Below are 22,345 nucleotides of genomic sequence, written 5' to 3' on the forward strand. Positions count from 1 at the left end.
CTCTCTCCATAAGCATGTGTGTACACACCATATGTCAACTGAGGATAACACTTCATGTACCTTGACAAAGGAAGTTCAAATCTATAAAAGCTTATGTCAGAATAATATGCTAATTTGTGAAGTACCATATACTTGCATACTTACATATAAAATAAATTTAGAGGGTTACTTTAGCCCACTTTTTGTATTCTTGACTAAGTTTGGAAGCCTAACAAAAGATCCCTAGGCTATTTGAGCTTACTTAATTAGCAAATGCCTTTCTCAACACCAACAGAAGTAACACTACTAGGAAATGGGGAAACAGGCTCGTAACTGAATTATCTGATATTTAAGGCCAAGTATAAAATGACAGAAGTAACCCTGATTGTATGAATTTATGACTCAAGAATAAAACCAGACACAAAATCCACAATAACCAGTCTGCAAAAATGAATCCCAAAACCGAGGCTCTCTTTTATTATAAACACCACACAAACTTCATATTTAAATACTGGTAACACAATACAAATATAAAATCTGCACCATGTTATGTCATTATAATTGCATCTTAAGTCATTTGGAGACACTCCATATTCTGTATATTCCAGGGCTGGGGAGTAGTGGTGATTTTGGGGCTACTCTTTGTCCTACTCCTTGTCAACCCTGGTGGCACAGTGGTTAAATGTCTGTACTGCAACCACTCAGTCACAAACCATAAGATTGCGAATTCAATACCAGCAAAAGGGCTCAAGCTCGACTCAGGCTTGCATCTTTCGGAGGTCGCTAAAATGAGTACCCAGATTGTTGGGGGCAATTAGCTTACTTTGTAAACCACTTAGGGAGTGCTTAAATGCACTGATAAGTGGTATAGAAATGTACTTGCTATTGTTATTGCTATTGCTACTCCTTTTTTCTTAATGCTACTCCCATGTCTACTCCTGTAAAAACTCTTACTCCTACTCCTCAGCCCTGGGGGAAAGCGCCGGTTGCTTTGCAAGGCTGGTGTGTGTGTGTGTGTGTGTGTCTGGCTCCCAGTCCCTTCCCCAGTGCAATATAATAAAATTGTTGGGGTTTTTTTTGGTGTTTGTATGTACAATATAATAACAGGAATAACAACTATATTTTGTTGCTCCTTATTCCTACTCCCCAGCCCTGGTAAATTCAACAATCATTCACATGGGTTTCCTTCATCTATCAATGAAGATTCTGCATCTCACTGTATAAGGTTCATGCAAATCCACAATTCCTTCCCACGCAGTACAAGACTGGGCATATCAACATCACAGTCCTAAACATGTTTAACAACTATTCCCCTCCACAGAGAACTCTGGGAACTGTACTTCTGTGAAAGGAGTAAGATAATCAACTCACAAGCAATTTCTAATAGCTGTACTAATTTCCAGGACTGAAAGGGGATGTGATGATAAACTGTTAGAACACCCAACTGCAGAGGTTTGTAATGTAGGCAAGAAACGGTGAAAAGGAATTGAGATAACTTATTTCTATGAGGAACTGCCCCAGATTTGTCTTTCAAAACCAAAAAGCCACAATATTTTTCTTTCAGAAGGAAAAAGTCACAAAGAGGATACTCTTGAAAGGACTTCACGGAAAAAAAACAAAGACACATAGGGACCCATCTCACATTGTGCATTGTGAATACATACACAATTCACACTGTGAATTCTCATTCACAGGGTCACCATGAGTCAAGGCTAACTTGAGGGCAGTTAGCAACAAAACAATTCACCACAATTCAGTGTTTAAGACATTTTATTACACCTTTCAAAGGAAAGGAAGAAATCATAATATAAACACAAACCATCTTCCTCTAAGGTGGTGCTAATGAACTTGCTGGTCCATGGACCACTGTGGGGCCCTGAGTAGTGACTGCCTGTCTGCGGTGAACTTCCAGGAAAGAAAGAAACAATGATCATAAATATATGGTGCTGGTCAATGGCACACCGGGGGAAAAAACCCTGTAGGTTCACACATCACAAAGCTTAAGGAGCAAAACACACTGCAGAAATAATCCAGTTTGAGACCACTTTAACTGCCCTGACTCAGTGTTAGGAAACCTTGGGAAAGTGTAGTTTTACGAAGCATTTAGCCTTCTCTGTCAGAGATCTGATGCCACATTAAACTACAATTCCCAGGATTCCCTAGCACTGGGCCAGGGCAGTTAAAGTACTCTCAAACTGGATTATTTCAGCAGTGTGTTTTGGACCTAAGAAACACTGCTCTCAGTTGTGATGCATCTAAAGTACAATTGACTTATACCTGTCCAACATGTTCAGCAAAACAACCTAGAAGTGGAGTAAAAAAATCACAAGAGATCAATGATATAGTGGCCTACATAGTGAAGAATGCCACAGTTGTGATGTAGCGCCCTATCTAATTTCACAATGATAGTCATGCCAGAACAGTTGAAATTTTAACTAAACACACTAAAAGCACCAGATCCTGTCTGATTTTGGAAGCTCAGGAGGATAGGTGCTGGATGGTACTTGAAAGGGAGAACGCCAATGAATGTTATCCAGAGGAAGGGACTGGCAAAACCATCTGAATATTCTTTGCCCAAGCCCTATGAAAAATTAATAGGTGGTCTCCATAAATTGACATGTAGCTTGAAAATACACATACACAGAGAGAATAGATCAAAAGTTCTCCATCCAGCTCATCATTTTGTTCATCCGTCCTGCGTAAGAGCCAGTGAACTGGTCTAATCCCCATTTAAAAGCATCTAAGAAGGCAGCCACGATTGCATCTTGAAAGAATGAAAGGAAAAACTGTTTGTGAAGAACACCATTTTATCTGCCCTCAATTACATATTACACAGTTCAACTGAATAGCTGTTTTTAATTAATACAAGATTCTAGCTTTCAGTTTTATCAACGCTACGCTACGCACAGGTTTGTACACTAATGTTTCCTTGGTTGCCTTTTTTTCTTAAGTAAATACCCCGTCTGCCATCCTGATCAACTGCTGCGTTCAGACCCTGTATGTGGAGTTATTTAGAGAGAGGTAGTTAAATTAGTTTGAAGCAGCAAAAACTATTTTAAGATTTGATTTGCAAAAACTTATTTTGCTATAACTCTATTTCTAGACTCCTCGTTGCTTTCGTAATACTTGGACTTTTGCAACATTTTTCATCTACTTTTAAGAAGATTCATATGGTACTTGGCTAGCCATTCCTCCCATTTGGAAATGTCCTTTTCTTTTGCCATGATGATTAATTTGGAGGCAACTGTAGCCTTGGCTTCCTCACTGCTCCTCTAACTCCACATAGGGCTCAATACAGAGAACCCACTTCTTTTAACTATCTATCCAAACCTCCTCTGTTTCCTTTAGCCACTTACTGATCAAATAAGGATATTATGGAAGGTTGCCGGAGAGAAATGCACACCTCTTAATGGCGCTGCAAACAATCTCCTGACAGGTAGTCTCCACACTACAACCTCCAAATAACACTGAGGGTTATGCCTCCTTGGGTCTCATCCCAGGAAGAAGGCGGGGTATCCGCAGAATTAATCAATCAATCAGTAACTGTAGCCCTTTATTGCAAAGCCTTAATTTGTAAAATCACTTTGGTTCAGCCAAAATAAACAGGACACACCACAGATCTGGACAAATACATATCCCCTCCCGCGGGCTTTCACACGGAGCAAGACTGTTTGAACGGCTTCAAAGACAAGAGAGAGAGAGAGAGAGAGAGAATGGCACAAGAGGAATCAGCAGGCAAACTATTTTGCACATGGCCAACGTAGACCCAGGGCTTTCTTGCTCAAAGAGTTGCCTCAGGCGCGATTCCCACTGTTTGGGGAAATGCAAAAATCAATAGCAACGGAACATTTAAGGGAAAGGGAGGGAGAGAATCCCAGCAGCCTTCGTTGTTGTGATACTTTGTTGTTGTGATACTGCGCCGGCGCCTGACAAAACTACAAACCCCAAGATTCTTTAGGGCTGCGTCCGCACTTGGGAAACGATAATCCAGTCTGACAGCACTTTAACTGTCCTGGCTCACTGCTACGGAACTCTACGGGACCGTAGTTTAAAACAGAGCCACGGCAGTTAAAGCGGTGCCAAAGTGGTTTAGTTCTCCATCGCGGACGCAGCCTAAAACGGAGCAAGGCAGCTTAAAGAAGCGCCAAACTGGCACATTCCTGCAGTGCGGCTCAGCCTGGCAATGTCAGTTAATAGTGGCGTCAAGCTCCAGCTGGCCCTCTTCGCCCCTTTCGGCCCTTGTCTGGCTGAAGGCTATGGAATTCTGGGAGTTGGCGTTTGTGGCGAGTCCAGAGCTGAGCTCCGCTCTGGGCCCCACCACTAACTCCAACTCCCAGAATTCCATAGCCTTCAGCCAGACAAGGGCCAAACCAGGTGACACCTCCAGTCTGGATGCAGCCTCCCAGCCAGCCAAACCCTCCAGAGATACTCACAGCGCAGCGGTGCCGGGCGGCAGGAGCAGCGGGCCTCCCTCCACGCTCCGGCCACTGGCACGGAGGCGGCTGCAGTCCAAGACACCCCGCCGGCAGGAGCAAGGGGCCACAGAGGAGGAGGAGGAGGCGGCGGCGCCACAGGGCTCCCCCTCCGCCGCCGCCCGCAGGAGGAAGGCGCAGAGGGCGAGGAGGCGCAGGGTCTCCCTCCACCGCCGCGTCTGCCTCATCCTCCTGGCCCCTCACTCGAAGGCCCAGCCAGGCCTCGCCGCCACTACCTCATCCACGCCCCGCCCCTTTCTTCCTCCCGCGCACATGCGCAGACAGAGCCCACAGCACAGGGGCAGGCGCTCTCTGCACATGCGCAGCGGGAGAAGGCGGGGCTTGGGGCTCTGCACATGCGCAATGGGGGGACTTCGTCGTCCCCGCAGAGACGCCTCCAATGACTAGGGGGCGGCGCTTCGGAGGCTACTGGGGGGAGGGCCCGCAGAAACGCTTCCGACAGCCAATGAGCAGGCTTGCATGAAAAGGGGGCGGAGCCGCAGAGGCATTTCCAATGGTCAGATGGTGGGCTTGAGAGGGGGAAGGGGGAGGGGCCGCAGAGGCGCCTTCAACGGTCAGATGCCAGGGTTGCAGAAGCGCCTCCAAATGCTAAGGACGGGACTTGGGCAACAAGAGAGGGGGGGGGGGGCCGCGGAAACACCTCCAATAGCCAAAAAGTGAAGCTTAGACGGAGGGAGAGGGGGGCCCAACTACCAGGGGGCGTGGCTTGGGCGGAGGGAGAGGGCGTGGCCTGGGCCAAAGAAACTCTTTCAAGGGCCAAAGAGGAGCTTAAACTGAGGGAAGGGGCGGGGCTTGGGAAGAGGGCGGGACCCCAGGCGTGCTTCCAATGGTTAAGGGGCGGGGCCTGGACTCTGGGAGGGGTGGGGCCGCAGAGGGGCGCCCAACTGCTAGGGGCGGGGGCGGGGCGAAGCCTCAGGTAAGAAGAGGCGAGTGGGCGGAGCTAGCTGGCTGTTCATCCGGGGATAAAAGGAGGCTGGAGGTTCAGGGTCTCTTATGTCTTTATAGTTGCAGGCCAGGTGTGTTCCCTCAGGAGAAGGATGAAGGCCCATAAAGAGTCGAAAGGGGCCTGTTTATCAGCTCACCTTTCTTGTTGGCTGTGTCCAGCTTGTCCTTGGCAGGTTTCTTCCGAGGGAGATTGCCATGGCCTTCCCCTGGGGCTGAGAGAGTGCAGGGCGAGCAGAGGCCCTCCTTTCCCAGGACATGCCCCACCTCTCAGCCTTTGCTCTGGGAGGAATTCCAAAAGGCCCTCCCTTTTGAGCAGGGCAAGAATTCCACAATTATGTTAGTGCTCTCAGCTTCCACCCCCCCCTCTGTATTTGCAGATTGGTTATTCATGGGTTCAATTAATATGTTCTCTCTAGGAGTATCAAGGTCCTCCAGTGCAACTCTATGGTCACCTTGTAACTAAAAATGGCACTGAAGGACCTAGAGATTATTCCCAGAGAGGAGGCTCCGCTGGGCCTTTGTAGCTCCTCCAGCCCAGTCCTATGGCCAGTGTCTGTCGGACGCTGACCACAGAGTTGCCCTGGAGGACCTAGAGATTCCTAGAGAAGTATCTTCTCAGGTAAAAACAGGGTGCTTTTGTTACTTGCCCTTTTCCCACCTTCACAAGGGCCTTGTGCCCCAACCCTAGCGAATGCGGAGGGACACGTCTGTTGTTTGCCCTGCATTTTGTGGTGCCTTGTCCTCTTTTGTGGGTCATGAAAACTCAGTGGCTTTCCTGGCTGAGCAGGGATTGGAAGCCTGGGTAATTTAAACACTTTGTAGGCTTTTAAAATCTGTTTTAACTCATATGTATACTGTCTTTTTAGTCTGCATCTCTAAGAGTCTGGATGGCCATCTCTCAGAAGTGCTTTGATTGTGAAGCCGAAGGCTTTCATGGCCGGCATCCATAGGGTTTTTGTGGGTTTTTCTGGCTCTGTCGCCATCTTCTAGAAGAGTTTGTTCCTGAGGCTTTGCCAGCCTTCTTCCTCTGAAGATGCCAGCCACAGATGCTGGCGAAACATCAGGAATAAACTCTTCTAGAAGATGGCCACTATGCTTTGATTGTGTCTTCCTGCATTATTATTATTATTATTATTATTAAAGTCTATTTAATAATGATAAATAATATATAGCGCCATACGATTTACACGGCGTTTGGCAGGGGTTTGGACTTAATGGACCTTCAGGCCTCTTCCAGCTCTATGCTTCTATGGGGAAAAACATGTTGTTCTAATTTTACTTGTAAGTTGCACTGAGATCTTTTTGATATCGAGTGGGATAGAACCATTTTAATAAATGAAAACGATTAAGTAGTGTCTTCACAGCCCTGACTCTGGAGAAATGGGAATTTGTTGTTTGTTGTCAGCTGCCTTTGCGTTGACTCCAATTCACGGGAGCCCCATGGAGAGGATATCTCCAAGAGTCCCTGTCTCCAGTGCTCTGCTCAGGTCCTGCAAACTCATGCCCATCGCCTCCCAGATTGAGTCTAGGTTTCCCTCTCCTTCCATTTCCCTCCACCTTCCCCAGCATCATTGTTATTTCCAGTAATCGATGCCTTGTCATGATGTGGCCAAAGTACAACAGCCTCAACTTTATCATCTTGGCCTCCAGAGAAGTTTCTGGCTTGACCTGTTCTAGGACCCATTTGTTTGTCTTTTTAGCTGTCCATAGTATCCTCAGGGCTCTTCTCAAGCACCGCTTCTCAAGTGAGTTGATTTTCTTTTTATTCGCTTTCTTCACTGTCCAGCTCTCACATCCATACATAGTGATGTGAAATACAGTGGCTAGGAGGATTCTAGCTTTAGTGCTCAGTTGTATATCTATTCTTTAGGCTTTTGTCTAGTTCTTTCATTTCTGCTTTCCTCATTCTTCTTCGGATTTCTTGACTGCATCCCCAGTCTGATCAGTGTTTGAGTCGAGGTATAGGATCTCTTTTACTATTTCAATATTCTCATTATCTACCTTGCATTTGTGTAGGTCTCCCATGGACATTATTTTTGTTTCTATCTTCAGCACTAAGCCTGCCTTTGCACTTTCTTCGTTGATCTTCTTTACTAGTTGTTCCAAGTCTGTAAGGTTTTCTGCTAGTAGCATGTGTTATCTGCATATCTTATACTGTTGATATGCCATCCTCCTGTTTTCACTCCTCGTACCTCTGCGTCCAAGCCTGTTTTCCATATAATATTTTCTGCAGATAAATTGAACAGATAGTGTGAAAGGATGCAGCCTTGTCTGACCCCTTTGCCAAATGGAAACCATCCTGTTTCTCCATGTTCTGTTGTGACAATAGCCTCTTGTCCTGAATACAAATTCCTCATCAAAACTGTCAGATGTGTTGGCACTCCCATGTCTTTTAGGCCGTTCCATAGCCTTTCATGATCTATGCAGTCAAAGGCTTTGCTATAGTCTATAAAGCACATGCTGATTTTCTTTAGGAATTCCCTGGTGCACTCCATTATCCATCGTATGTTTGCAGTGTGCTCCCAAGTGGCTCTTCTTTTCCTGAGCCCTGCTTGGACCTTTGGTATTTCTCTCTCTATGTATGGTTGGAGTCTGTGTTACATAAATTTGCTCTCATGAGAAATTAGTGCTATGGTCCTATAGCTGCTGCAGTTTTTTGTGTCTCCTTTTTCTGTGGATGGTGATACATACTGATATTGTATGGTGATGTTGATACTGAAAATATATAATACTGTATGAATCCCTTGGTGGGAGAAAGGGAAGATATACATCCTTGAAATAAAATAAATAAAAATAAGTACTTGTCTCTAGAATCTGTGTTAAACCAAGACAAGCCTTCAAAGTCAGCAATGGACTAAAGGATGGGACCACATAGACCCTTTTGCTGAAGACTCAGGAGACACAGTGCAAGACTAGTGTTGGCATTAGGGCAAATCAGGTGGTTGAGTCAGGCTTTAGATTCTCGAAGTGTTGCAGGAAAGAGCTGTGTGCTGTGCAGTTTGCTCTGTACCCTAAGCTGTCTGAGAGTGTGAAAAAAGTTACTTTTATGGATTACTCTGTTGCTATTCAGGTTAGTGCTACTATTAGGATTAGGTGACTTGCCTCAGGCAACAGAACTTTAAAGTGACACCAGAAAGTATTAAATTGCCAATTATTTAGCTTATTGCCTTATTTTCACATTGCAGAAAGTACCATTTGATTTTTCTGCCTCTGGCACTAAAATGCTGTTGACCTTCTCAGTGGCTTCCTTGTGCATCAAGTGAGATTATCTTTTAAGATGGTGTCTTTCCCTATTAATTTCAGCTGAGTCCAACCATCCTTTATCAGAATTTTTATATTTTTAAAAATATTTTCAAGCCATGGATACGGAAGGCCAATTGCATAACATAGTTCATAATGATAGTAATAAAAATAATAAAAGTCAAACTTCATGATGTTAGCAATAAAGATCAAGTTTATACCCTTGTTCTGAGTTTTGGAACCACATTTAAAAGCACTTTAATAATGAAAAATCTCCCTGGTTGCTGAATTTCCCCCCCTGCTTTATCCAAATGGCTAGTCAAAGACGACAGGTCTCCTTTACCTTTAATTATTGTTTCAAATGTATAATGCTCCTTTCCACACAATTCTTCAAGACGCAAGAGTTTCATCCTCTTTTGTGTCTGGCCACCCTAGTTTCATATTCTCAGAAGAAGCTGTTCTTGGTTTCATGTTTCCATTAAGCAATGGTTTTGTCTGTCATCAGAAATACAATTGCCATTTTATTGTGCAAGCATTTCTCATAAATTACAATTGCATTGTAACAAAATCAGTTATTTTATCCCTAAATACGACAAATATATTTGTCAAGTCTCTTCCCTCTCACCATCTTAATTGGATTACAAATTAATCACAATTACAATGTGCCTGTTGTGGATTCCAAGGGATGTGATTGCTAACAAAGGATTGCAAGTAGCTTTCCCCTAAGGAAGAAATTTGCCATCTGCCTTGAATATGGATGTGTGGTATTTAACCTATGAAATTATATTAAAGAGAAAATATTTTTCATCAGTATGTAACACCTGGCATACTGCCTATCTCACGATTAAGCTATCTGGAGCAAAATAACAATAACGCAGTCACGACTGTAATGTATTTCAATCAGACGCGACAATCACTGCAATATATCACTGGATTATTGTCCAAGTTACTTGAGAACACTTCGAAGCCAGCAATGGGAATTCTATTAAAAAAAACAAAACTATCTTCAGATGAGCATCAGTGGAGCAGCAGTGGTGTCATGCCCTGCCTCCAGGACCCTCCAGATTTTGACACAGACCGTAAGTACTCAGGTAGAGAGAGCAACAGGAAGACATCCCAGAGCTGGAGAGAGATGGTGAGACCCCACCCAGAAGCCACAGCCTGATACAGATGTCACAGTATTGACCACAGCAGAGTTGTCGAGAGGAGGAGGGGTGGAGACACTCCTAGCATTTATATTTAAATCTCTCAGCAATAAAACAGCACCAACAGGAGGCTTCCAGACTATAAATAGCCCAGCACCTCTCAGGAAGCTGTTACTGGCAACCGACCTCCATGGTAGAAGCAACCTTCATGCTTGGTATTCCTGTTCATGTTGTTGGATAGGCTTCCCTTTGGAGTGTTTCCTAATAAATAATAATAATAATAATAATAATAATAATATTTTTTTTATTTCTATCCCGCTTTTTGCCAGGCAATCAAAGCGGCATGCAACAGGTTAAAATACATCCATATATACATAACACCCCCCTTAAAACAAGATTAAACAATATAAGATTAAAAACTACATATTAAAACCAACTAAGCTAAATAAAATCATCATGGGCAGAGTTCACTGGATGGGAAGTCTTATTTGTGGCCAAGCATTTTATTCCAGGAAGGCTTGCCGGAAGAGATCCGTCTTAATGGCCTTTTTAAAGCTCTCTAGATTGGTAATTTGATGGATCTCGTCCGGCAGGCCATTCCATAAGTTGGGAGCGGCTGCAGAGAATGTCATCTGGGAGGTCGCCGTCAACCTGGTCTTTAAGGGCTGTAATAAATTCCTCCCAGAGGACCTGAGCTTACGGGGCGTATTTTATGGAAGCAGGCGATCCCTTAGATAGGTTGGGCCCAAGCCATGTAGGGCTTTAAAGGCGATAATAATAATAATATTGTTTATTTATATACCGCTTTTCCAAATTAGATCAAAGCGGTGTACAACAGGAAGTACAATACAAAGTCAAAATAAAATAAAACAGGCCTCTCTCCCCCTCAAGATGGTGGTCGGAAGAAGGGCTAATTAGCTTACTTGCTGTTCACTGCTATGATCTTTGGAATAGTGGTATATAAATAAAACAAATTATTATTATAACCAATATCTTGTACTGTGTCCGGAAACTGATAGGCAGCCAGTGGAGTGACTTCAGTATTGGTGTTATATGGTCACTCCTTGCTGTTCCTGTGACCAACCTGGCTGCCATATTCTGTACCAACTGGAGTTTCCGGACTAGGCACAAGGGTAGCCCCATGTAGAGTGCATTGCAAAAATCAAGTCCTGGATTTAACACTGAACTGTGTATGACTTAGACAGAACTGACTTTGCTGCTTCAGCCTCCTTGCCTTGCTCTCAGGTTCCATATCTTCTTGCATTTCCTTTCTGAGGATCTTGTTGTGTGCTGAGGCCAAAACAGAACAAGACAGGCAACTTCTGTGCCAGTGGAACAATGAATCCATTCTGGGTTTTACTTTGAGGCTTACACTTGTTACTCAGTTCTATTTTAGGATAGATTTCAGGACCCCAAATAATTCATTTAAAGTTCAGCCTAAAAACTAGAGCAGATTCAGCAGCCCTCTGACAGAGAAGCCACCAGCAACCACTAATTTCAAGGGAGGCTGCACTAACCACGTTGCCCCTCCCTAACATAATGGTACCCAGTCTCCAAATGATGGTTACAACACTGGAAGTGCACCCCATTCACTTTCACCATGTGATTATTTCCCCCTCCTTTCCATGGCTTAAAAATAGCTTTGGAAATTCTGGTTAAAGCTAACCAGGAGTAGGATTTATCTTTCTGCAGATATAACAGAAGACTGGGGTTAAAGCAAAATATTTGAAAGAATGAAAGGTAGTGGTGTGAGGTTGCAGTGGTTATGAAATCTTGAAGGTCACTGAGCCGTCTCATAAAAAAAGCAAACTTGCAAAAATAACATTTGGCATAGGTATATCTGATACTACCATTCGCAACCATTTCGTTATTCACAGATTAATCCGATGAACATTTTTATAAGTGTTCCTTAGCTGAATAAGCAATTTTAAAAATGAAGATAGATAACCACTGAGCCAAAGGTCCTCCCTAGAATTAATGCAGATTACTAGGTGGAAGACAGATGCTGTCATGGCATTGTGAGAGTTCCTCTTTTGTTGATCCAGTACTCTGTGTTCTTTCTTTCGCTGATAGATTTTCAGACAGAGGAGAAACATTATAGGAGAAGCATTAAAATGTAATGTGGAAGACAGCCGTCCTGTGCAAACCATTTCTTTTGAAAGAATGCTTTCTTCTGGAACTGTCAGTAATAACTGCCTTGAGTCTAATGCTACGATGTGAAAGAAAGTGCTCTAAAATCATGGGGAGTTTCTTCCAAGTTAAATTCTTGGAGGGTCTGTAAGACTTAACCACTGTGTGAGGGTAAATAACAGCCATAAAAGCACACTGAGTCACATTGGGCAGTCACACACACACAGCCTCAGAGGTAAGCCGAGGGAAATGTGCTGTGAATGAATCTTGCCAATAAAGCCCCAAGATAAATTCACCTTGTGTGTGTGTGTGTGTGTGTGTGCTTTCAGGTCAACTGTGAACTTATGATGACCCCATGAAGTTCATAGGGTTTATATAGGTATATAGCACGAAGTGGCTCCTCTACTTTGAAATTGAATCCCATGTATCAAAATGCCCCTCATTACACTACCACAGTAGTTCCCAAACTTTAGTCCTCCAGATGTTCTGGACTTCAGCTCCCAGAACATTTGTTGGCCAAGCTGGTTGAGGCTTCTTGAAGTTCAAGCCCAAACCCAAAATTTGGGGATCAGTGCACTACAATCATAATTTCACTTGGTTATATTTTAGTTATTGTACCAGAGGCTGGATTAATTGCATTATTTGTAGCATTTTACTTCTGAGGACTACTGTGGTGGCCACTTGAATTTTGCAGTATAATAAGGAGATGAAGGAGTGAAGGCTGTTATAAGTATCCTTCATGAATGGAGTCTCTATGTGATAGAATTCAAAGATATAGCTGTGTTAGTCTGTAAAATTGGTATGTAGAGAGATCTTGTAGAACCTTTGAGACTAAATGAAAGGAAGAAGTTGTCAGCATGAGCTTTGGTAGACTTAAGTCTACTTCCTCACCAAATGCATCTGAGGAAGTAGACTGAAGTCTACAAAAGCTCATGCTGCCAAGTTCTTTCTTTGAGTTAGTCTCAAAGGTGCTACAAGATCTCTCTCTATATATATGTGATGTTTACTAATGAGTACTCCCTTCTCTGACGGCAGACTTAGTCATCCCAGGGATACTTCCTGTTGTTCTAGCCCTATCAAGAACTTCCCAGGCAGCATTCCATTCAGTGCCCAACAAATCTTTATTGACAGGACCAGCTAGACAGGTGCTGCCAAAATACAGGAAATGGCTAACTCCCCTCAGGTTCTTGCCTGAAATGGGGGAACCACCCAGGATGTGATAACACACTTTCTTTGATCACCTGCCTCCAGTATTATGATGACCATGCTTGACTCTACTGGCAGCTCTCTGTACAGTCCACATCTGTTCCCCTTACATGCTTCCTTTCTCCCTTTTCCATGCTGGGTCAAGCTCAGTTTTTAATTCCCCCCCCCCCCCCCCCCGCCAGCAAGGCATCTATCACAAGTTCTGATAAAGGCTTCATCAAACTGCATTTCCTGACCCAGTGCAATAGAAAATGCATTCATGTTGGACTTCTTTCTGAGAATGAATGGCTTCCCTCGTGGTTCCAATTTGTAACTACCTACTGCTTCTGTAATTTGACATGAAACCTTTCATTTTCATTGAGTTTTTGCTCAGTTTCCAGTATTTCCACTGAATAATATAAACTTCAGCTACACATACCTAGAGAAATTCCTTTGTTTCATAAAACCAGTATGGAGTGAAAAATGATTTGGTGGTCTTTCAGGGGGTTTCTGGGTTAGTCTGTTGCAGCAAAATAATAAAAGGAATTGTGTGGCTCCAATAAGAAGAAAAGATCTATTAAATCGTGCTCTTTTGGGGGCACACATTCAGGAGCATGAAGTGCAGTGTTTCTGTTTCAGGATACAGACAGCAAGATAAGAATGGGTATAAATGCAAAATTCTTAGCAGTGACAATTATATTAACAGAAACCTCCAGGTAAGAATCTGTTATCTAGTGCTGGGCTGTTAGGATTTTGGGTCTATATGTTTGGTCTCATTGTTGACAGTTGTAAATGTCATCAGAATTATTTATATGTCCTACTAAGCAAAAGTTACTTGACATAACAGAAGGAGCTCCTAATAACACAGAGGCCACAACCAGACCTAGTAATAAGCCAGAACTGTATGCTTTCTGTTGTTTCTGTTTGCTCCTGTCTCTAGTAGGAATGGCCAGATGAGCAAGGAAGAAAAAACACTCCATTATGTTTGAATCCAGATCTGGCTTGTCATTGGGGTATAGATATATGGGTGGGGAGAGATATTTCCATCCAGCAAGGGCAAATGAGGGCATTCCTAAAGATAAGAATTCTCCCCCCCCCCCCCCAGTGAAATTTTCTTTTAAACTCCAAATTTTGAGCATTCCAGTACCTTATAAAATAGTTAGAACTACAGTTTAGGCATCAAAAGAAAATGGGCAGAAATGTTACCAAAGGAAGGCGAACACAGAAGTTATAGGTGTGAACAATATTTACTGTTTCACTGTTTGCAGTGCTAAAATTTGGATAGGGGAGATTATTATTGTAGCCTTTCCTTGTAGAGGAAAGCCTCTTTCCTATCCCATCAGTCTCCTAGTTAAATTGTTTCTTTCCTAACTGCATATCCAGCCGAACCCAAAGGGTGGTCAACAATGGCTCCTTTCATCCTAGAGAGAAGTGACCAGTGGGGTCCCACAGGGTTTTGTCCTGGGCCCAGTGCTGTTCAACATCTTTATCAATGGCTTAGATGACAGAATTGGGGGCATACTTATCAAATTTGCAGATGACACCAAATTAGGAGGAATAGCTAATACTCCAGAGGACAGGATCAGAATTCAAAATGACCTTGATAGAGTAGAAAGCTGGGCTAAAGCTAACAAAATGAAATTTAACACGGAGAAATGTAAGGTACTGCACTTAGGCCAGAAAAATGAAATGCACAGATATAGGATGGGAGACACCTGGCTGAATGAAACTACGTGTGAAAGGTATCTAGGAATCCAAGTAGACCACAAGTTGAACATGAGTCAACAGTGTGATGCGGCAGCTAAAAAGGCCAATGCAATTTTAGGCTGCATCAATAAAAGTATAGTGTCTAGATCAAGGGAAGTAATAGTGCCACTCTATTCTGCTCTGGTCAGGCCCCACCTGGAATATTGTGTCCAGTTCTGGGCGCCACAATTCAAAAAGGGCATTGAGAAACTGGAGCGTGTCCAAAGGAGGGCAACTAAAATGGTGAAGGATCTTGAACCTATACCCTATGAGGAACGACTTAGGGAGATGGGGATGTTTAGCCTGGAGAAGAGAAGGTTAAGAGGTGATATGATAGCCCTGTTTAAATACTTGAAGAGATGTCACATTGAGGAGGGAGCAAGCTTGTTTTCTGCTGCTCCAGAGACTAGGACCCGGAGCAACGGATGCAAGCTACAGGAAAAGAGATTCCACCTCAACATTAGGAGAAACTTCCTGACAGTATGGGCTGTTCGACAATGGAACAAACTCCCCCGAAGTGTAGTGGAATCTCCTTCCTTAGAGGTTTTTAAACAGAGGCTGGATGGATATCTGTCAGGGATGCTTTGATTTAGATTCCCTGCATGGCAGAGTGTTGGACTGGATGGCCCTTGCAGTCTCTTCCAACTCTATGATTCAATGATTCTATGCATATAGCTGAATGAAAGCAAATGCTCAGTTTCTATTACTGCTCATAATTTAATTTGTTTAAAATATTTATACCATTAATTAATTAATTAATTAAATTCATTCAGTGTTGCTGTTTTTTGTATCATTTGGTCAGTACATGCTGAGCATAGTTTGTGTTAGCATCAATTCTACAATCTGCTACCACCCCCAGCCCCCTGGGACAACCCACATGCATGAACACAGTGTGGGTTAACAATATTCTACTGACATAAACATTGGGTTTCTCAGCCATAAAATGCATGGCCTTACACTGGGGATGGGCAAACGGTACCTCACCCAATATTGTTTGAACTTGAAGATCCCAGCATTCATCACCATTAGCTTCACTGCATAGTGCTGATGGGTCTTACAAACTGACCATATCTGGGAGCTTGTACTTTGCCCATATTTACCTTAAACTAATTCTAAACTAAGAGACAAAGATGATGCGTTTTTGATACATGGTCACTCACACGATGACAAGTTATTTGTCTAAGTGCAAGAATTTTGACCCCCTTTCAGAACTGAGGTTGGTAGTCTGCACTTTCATCAAACATGCAGAGGTTAATGTCTCATAGGCTGGGCCGGCTCTAGATATCTGGCCACCCTAGGCGAGAAATATTTTGGCGCCCCCTCCCCCGGTAACCCCTCAAAATGTAGGAAAAATGTAGGACACGATGTACTACAAAATGTAGGACAAATTGTAGGATGTTCAAAAAATGGAGAACACAACCAACTAAAAGCCAAAAACATTAATAAAAAATAATATAAATTCATGTTTCTCAGTCATGCTCAAAATGGAGAACATTTTGACATTCTTCCTGGATAGGAGGTTGGGATATAGCTTTGTGTGTTTTGTGTGTTAGACTAGGAGGAACGTCCTGGCAGTAAGGGCTGTTCAACACTGGAACACACTCCTTCCCCAGAGAGTGGTGGAGTCTCCCTCCTTGGAGGTCTTTAAGCAGAGGCTGGATGACCATCTTGTTCAGTATGCTTTGATTGAGATTTCCTGCATGGCAAAATGGGGTTGGACTGGATGGCCCTTTGGTCTCTTCCAACTACGATTCTATGATTCTATGACTCTGGAGACCAGGATTCGATGAAAATCTGATTCTCTACAACAGAGAAGGCTAATTATCTTACAGCACTATCTGCATCACTTTAATTCAGGCTGCTATCACACTGGAGAAGCAATATTGTTTTATACCACTTTAATGCATTAATGCTAGAGTTATGGAATTCGTAGTTTGCAGTTGCAGCAGAGGAACTGCAGACAAGGCTAAATACCTCTCAACAACATTATCTGCACCACTTTAATTCAGGCTGCTATCACACTGAAAAATCAATATTGTTTTACATGACTTTAACACTTTAATAATGCCAAAGCTATGGAATTCGTAGTTTGCAATTGCACCAGAAGCTACAGACAAGGCTAGAAAAATATCTCTCTGCAACATTATCTGCACCACTTTAATTCAGGCTTTAAAACAAAGCAGACCTGTACAAATGGAATGGAAATCCACCTCCTCCTCCTGCTGCTACTCTTCTTCTTCTTCTTCTTCTTCCTCCTCCTCTTCCTCTTCCTCTTCCTCCTCCTGCTACTCTTCCTCCCTCTTCCTCTTCCTCCTCCTGCTACTCTTCTTCTTCCTCCTCCCACTGCTACTCTTCTTCTTCCTCCTCCACCCTCCTTCCTCCTCCTCCTCCTCCTCCCTTCCTCCTCCTCGGGCCTGGGCCGACCCACATGGGGACCAGAGGAGGAGCTCCTCCTCTTGAGGCTGGTTGGCCAGTGGGGGCAGAGTGGAGCTCCAACAGCCCACCCCCTGCCAGCAGCCATTGGCCAGCCAGCCCCAGGAGGAGAAACTCCTCCTATTTAGCCCTGCGTGTGGCCCTGAAAGTGCACGCAGGGCAACAGAAAGCTGCCGGCCTGTGCCAAAGGCCATGGCGGCGGTGGCGGCCTCAGCGGCAGCGCGCTATGCACTGCGCGCACTGTGTACAACGCAGTGCAAAGGCTGCAGGAGCGGCCGTGCGCAAAGCGCAACGGCCAGCACAGGTGCCACTGGTGCCGGCGGCAGCAGGACCCGGCAGGACCCTGCTTTTTTGCATAAGAGCGGGCACCCTGGGCTGGGGCGCGTGCACGCAGAGGGGCGCAAATTGCGCCCCTGGCCTTTTTGTGCCCCAGGCGACTGCCTAGGTCGCCTATATGGTAGGGCCGGCCCTGCTCATAGGTGTGAAGGTATGCTGTACCTCCCCCCCATCCTAGAGCTGTGGCCATGCTAATTGGGGAGTTCTGGGGGGATGTATCTGAAAAGGTAAGTTTTAAGATCTGACCCATTCTGAGTGCATTCCATCTGTAATGGGCTAGGCACCTCTCTCTGTGATAGGGATCACTGCATGATGGTATTCCTAATCAATAGAAGGGCTGTATGCATACACACAAACACAGATATGTTTCAGATAGAACCTGCTGCTTTAATTACACTCTATCTGCTATGACTATTCAGTGAACACTTGAAGCCCCAGAAAAGGCTTTGTTCAAACAAATGATTATAGGTATATTGTTCAGATATTACTGAAATCAATTATTTCTGAAAGTTAGGTTTTACAGAAGAGTAATGTCTTGTTAATTCATTCATGTGCCACAAAAGCACTTTTTTTATTTACTCATGTGCTAAAAAGCAGGAAAATATTAGTTTAGGTATGTACCTTAACTTTGCCATATAAAGAATGAACATAGAGTATTCTGTTTTCAGAGACCATGTTCACTTACAACCTAGATTCCATTCACCCATACATTTATAGGATACAACCACATAGACAAGCCCAACTCTATTTGGATTACCCACAAAACCTGTCCTGCCCATATAGTTGGGCCAATTAAATTCCCAAGAGCGTAGGAGGTACAGACAGAAAAACCACTTCTGTGTTTCTTGTAAGATATTCAGCCCATCCTCACTAATGATCTCTTTTTCTCTCAGTGCGCATAAAAAAAAGGATGAGGACCACACTACAGGCGGATTGATTCAAATGAGGAAGACTTGAGCAGGATGGTTGAGGATCAGATCTCTTGGGGGTTTCTCATTCTTAGGGTCACCATAAATTGAAGCTGATTTAAGAGCAAATAGTAACCAAAAATGTTATACAGTAGGCCCTTCACATTTGCTGGGATTGGGGGTGCAGGACCCCTGTGAAAGGGGAAAGCTGCAAATAAAAGAACAATAATTTTTTTACCTGAGAGAACAACTGTCTGGGAATCTGAAGGTCCTCCGGTGAAACTCTATGGCCAACACCTGGCAGAAGCTGACCATAGAATTGCACTGGAGAAAGCACAAATTGCTATAAAAGTGTTCTCTCTAGGATTCTCTAGGTCCTCCAGTGCAGTTTATGATGGCTTTTGACCCTAGAATTGCACTGGAAAGCCAAAGGATTTCTAGAGAGAACGTATTAATTCCATGAATAATCAAATCCGCAAAAATCAAAGCTGCAAATGTGGAGGGCCAAATGTACCGTATTTCCCCTTTCCAAGGTAAATGTAATTGAAATAGGTGTGGTTTTTTTAAAGAAAATTTATTAACATTAACAAAACATATAACCTTTCCTGCCCTTTCTTCTATCCCTGCTCTAGATGTTATTGAACAGCAGCTCAGTTAACCTCCACTGTTGCTCATATTAGCTGAAGCTGATGGGAACTGGAATTCAGCCATATTTGATGGGCAACAGGTTTCTCTCCCTGGCTTAGATTTTTTCATTGGTTTTCTTTCTCAACATCAGCTTTATATTCTTGATCATAGTCTTGAAATGTAGTACTAAATTTGGCACAGGGACATGGCTGGCACATATGCCTGCTGTCCCAGTTTCCATTTGTCAGATGTTTAAACTTAAGCACATAGAGGCCTAATTTACCTCTAAATGTTCTGGGATGTTAGGAGGGGTGATGTTTATCTAGCCCTTTGAATGTTCAGGTGAACAACTAACAGGGCACTTCTCCTGATATTTCTGTTATTGAATGATGTCTCTTGGGGCAAGGCCAGTAGCTACTGGGGGTGGCACAGCTTGTGCATATCTTATACCTACAGGCAGCAAGTACCCAGAAAGACAGATTGTGATAGAGGAAGCTACAGGTAAGTCATTCCAGACCAGGTCATGCACAGGTAATCTAGAAAGTTAATGAAAGATCTTCATCTTTATGACCTTGACCTTCATTTTCTGTGACCTTTGGAGTCACTGCGACAAGGTCTCAGCCAGTCCAAAAGTTCTTACACAAACCTAGTAGTTCGGATAACTAAGGCCAAAAAGGGTTTGTATATTTAATAAGATGTTCTATAGTACATTGCTACTGGCATAAAATCACAATGTGACAACATGCAAGTACTGTTTGTTGATATCATTCTAGTTTAGAACTCACTATGTGTGCATGATCTAGATTCAGAGACCTTCCTCACGATGGTGCTTCCCAGATATTTTGGAAAATAGTTCCATAAACCTCAGACAGCATGGTCAGTTTTCATGGTCAATGGGAACTGTAGCCCCACACATCTGGGGGGGGGCGCATGTTTGTCAGATTGCTGTATTTTGTGTATGTACCTATTCAAAATTACATGCACATTCCATGTTCAAGATAACTAACTGCAACTCTAGACATGTTTGCTTGGAAGAAAGCCTCTTTCAGTTCGGAGGGCTTAATCCCAGGATCGGATCTATAGGACTGCATCTCCAAGAACATATGCCTTACCACAACTGAGTGGCTGGCAATATTTATTGTATTTATGCAATAAATAATATTTTGTTTATTTAAAGCATTTATATCTCAATCCTCAGCATTTAAATTCCACTTTTCTGGGATGTGGGATTCATCAGAACAACTTAAAGATCACTAAAAAGAAGAGAAAACAAGCCTGATCCTACCTGGGAAATAACCAAAATGTATTCCCTAACAAGTGGACATAAGATTCCATGTTAGTTTTCCACTGCAGTAGAAAACGTGTGTTTGGTTTGTGGTGCTTGCACTCACCTGATAGACTGATCTTCTATGGGCAGCAAAACAAAACATTCAAAGAGAAACCCAGCATGTCAAGGTGAAGGCTAGGCTTAGTTGCTTCTCCTTGACATCTTGTTTTTTTAATCCACTTTACCTGTGTATGTTCATAGGAACTTTCAAAGGCATCCAGTTGCCAGACTCCTGTATCTCCACTGCCACCTACTGGCTGCATGAACCTTTGCATCTGGCAAACTCCCACGTTTTTCTTAGCCAACGCCCCCTCTTTGCTGGAAAACAAAATCAGAGCAGTAGTCCTTGAGTTACTTTCACCGCTGGTAAGTATGTGGTGGTTTTGCTAGTATAGATTCCGGTATCATCAACCCACAATGCAAAGTAAATTTCTTTGCACACCTTTGCTTGTGCAAGCAGCAGCTCCATACTTACCTGTTGATAGTGATGTGTTTGTGATGCTCTCTATCTGCACATTTGAGGAGCAGGTGAAGAAGAAACTATCTTAAAAGAAAAAAAGTGTCTATTGGGGTTTAACAGGCATTTAATCCCCCCCCCCCCCCCCCCAGTTAGGAGACAATTGTTCTAACTGACAGATGTCATAGAACCCAAGAACTGGAGGGGACCAACCCCCGGGCCACACCAGATGCCATTGCCTGAGTATGTAACACCTACTTCTAGCAATCTTCCTCACTGTCCAGAAAACAGGGGTGTCATTAGGAGGTACTGGGTGTATGGACCTCACCAGGTGACACGTTAGCCACAGGCAACTGAGTACATGTAAATACATTTAGGTTGTGGATGTATCATAATTTAAAGTTATAATTTTAATTTTGCTAGTTGTTTATGTCAAACTATTACCATTACATTCCTGAATATATGGGAACTACAATTTATGAGTAACGTTAGTATAAAAAACATCACTAAAGATTCTGTATGTTGTGGGATGGGAGGTGGTCAGTGCAGGGGCGACACCATGAGTTACCACACCCGTTGACACCAACCCTTGGCAGCATTGCCAGGAAGCCAAGTATTTGTCTTTGAGATGTTCTTAAAATTTTATTAAGCTCTGAGACCTAAATCCAATCATGACTCTTGATTAGATCCACTGAATCAATGGGACTTACATAAGTAAACTTACCATTCAGCAGTTGATTTAATGAGTCTATTCTTCCTGGGAGTAGTGGTTGATATAGGTAATAAATTGCACATTATGCCTTTCTAGTACTATCATACATGAGTAAATGACTCAGTATATACTGCAGCCATCGCACAAAGGTATACATTCATTTGGAAAGTACTACATCAGATCTTTGGTTAGATTTCCACTAGGTGGCATGAACTAACCAATATTCCCTCAACTCTGAGGCAAAGTACAAATTATCTTTGAGACAGTGAAAGAGCGATAGGAGTATGTTCTAGCAAAACAAACTCTTGTACCATTTTAAACTTGATATGATATCAGGGCACAAGTTTGAATAGACAAGAAGGGCTGCAACATCAGGTGTGCGAACTGTTTTACCAGCTAAGGATTATCTGCATACTTGTTGTACGAGGGAACCAGTATAAAAGAGTGAGTGCTAAAACCCGAAGGCACCAGATCCTATCTGATCTTGGAAGCTAAGCAGAGTCAGACCTGGTTAGTACTTGGATGGGAGACAGCCAAAATATGCCAGCGGCTGTAGGCTATATTTCAGAGGGAGAAGGCACACTACTACTTAGTATTTCTTGCCTAAGAAAACCTGATTAAATTCATGGGGGTGCTACACATTGACAAGTGACTTGAAGGCACATACACACTCAGGTGGTAA

The 22,345-nt window shown here is 43.3% G+C and overlaps 1 protein-coding gene across 1 annotated transcript in view; it reads right to left on the reverse strand.

The window, feature by feature from the left end:
• Positions 1–4,844, reverse strand: part of LRIG2 (leucine rich repeats and immunoglobulin like domains 2) — a 62,986-nt gene extending 58,142 nt beyond the window's left edge. Inside the window, exon 1 of the mRNA XM_089514391.1 lies at positions 4,413–4,844. Within this exon, the coding sequence (XP_089370517.1) occupies positions 4,413–4,639 (227 nt within the window). The 5' untranslated portion in view covers positions 4,640–4,844. The remainder of the gene's footprint in view (positions 1–4,412) is intronic.
• Between the last annotated feature and the right edge of the window lie 17,501 nt (positions 4,845–22,345).

This window comes from Sceloporus occidentalis, unplaced genomic scaffold, assembly GCF_023333645.1.
Source record: "Sceloporus occidentalis isolate IW3139 unplaced genomic scaffold, rSceOcc1.0.p SCAF_3, whole genome shotgun sequence".
Lineage (NCBI taxonomy): Eukaryota > Metazoa > Chordata > Lepidosauria > Squamata > Phrynosomatidae > Sceloporus > Sceloporus occidentalis.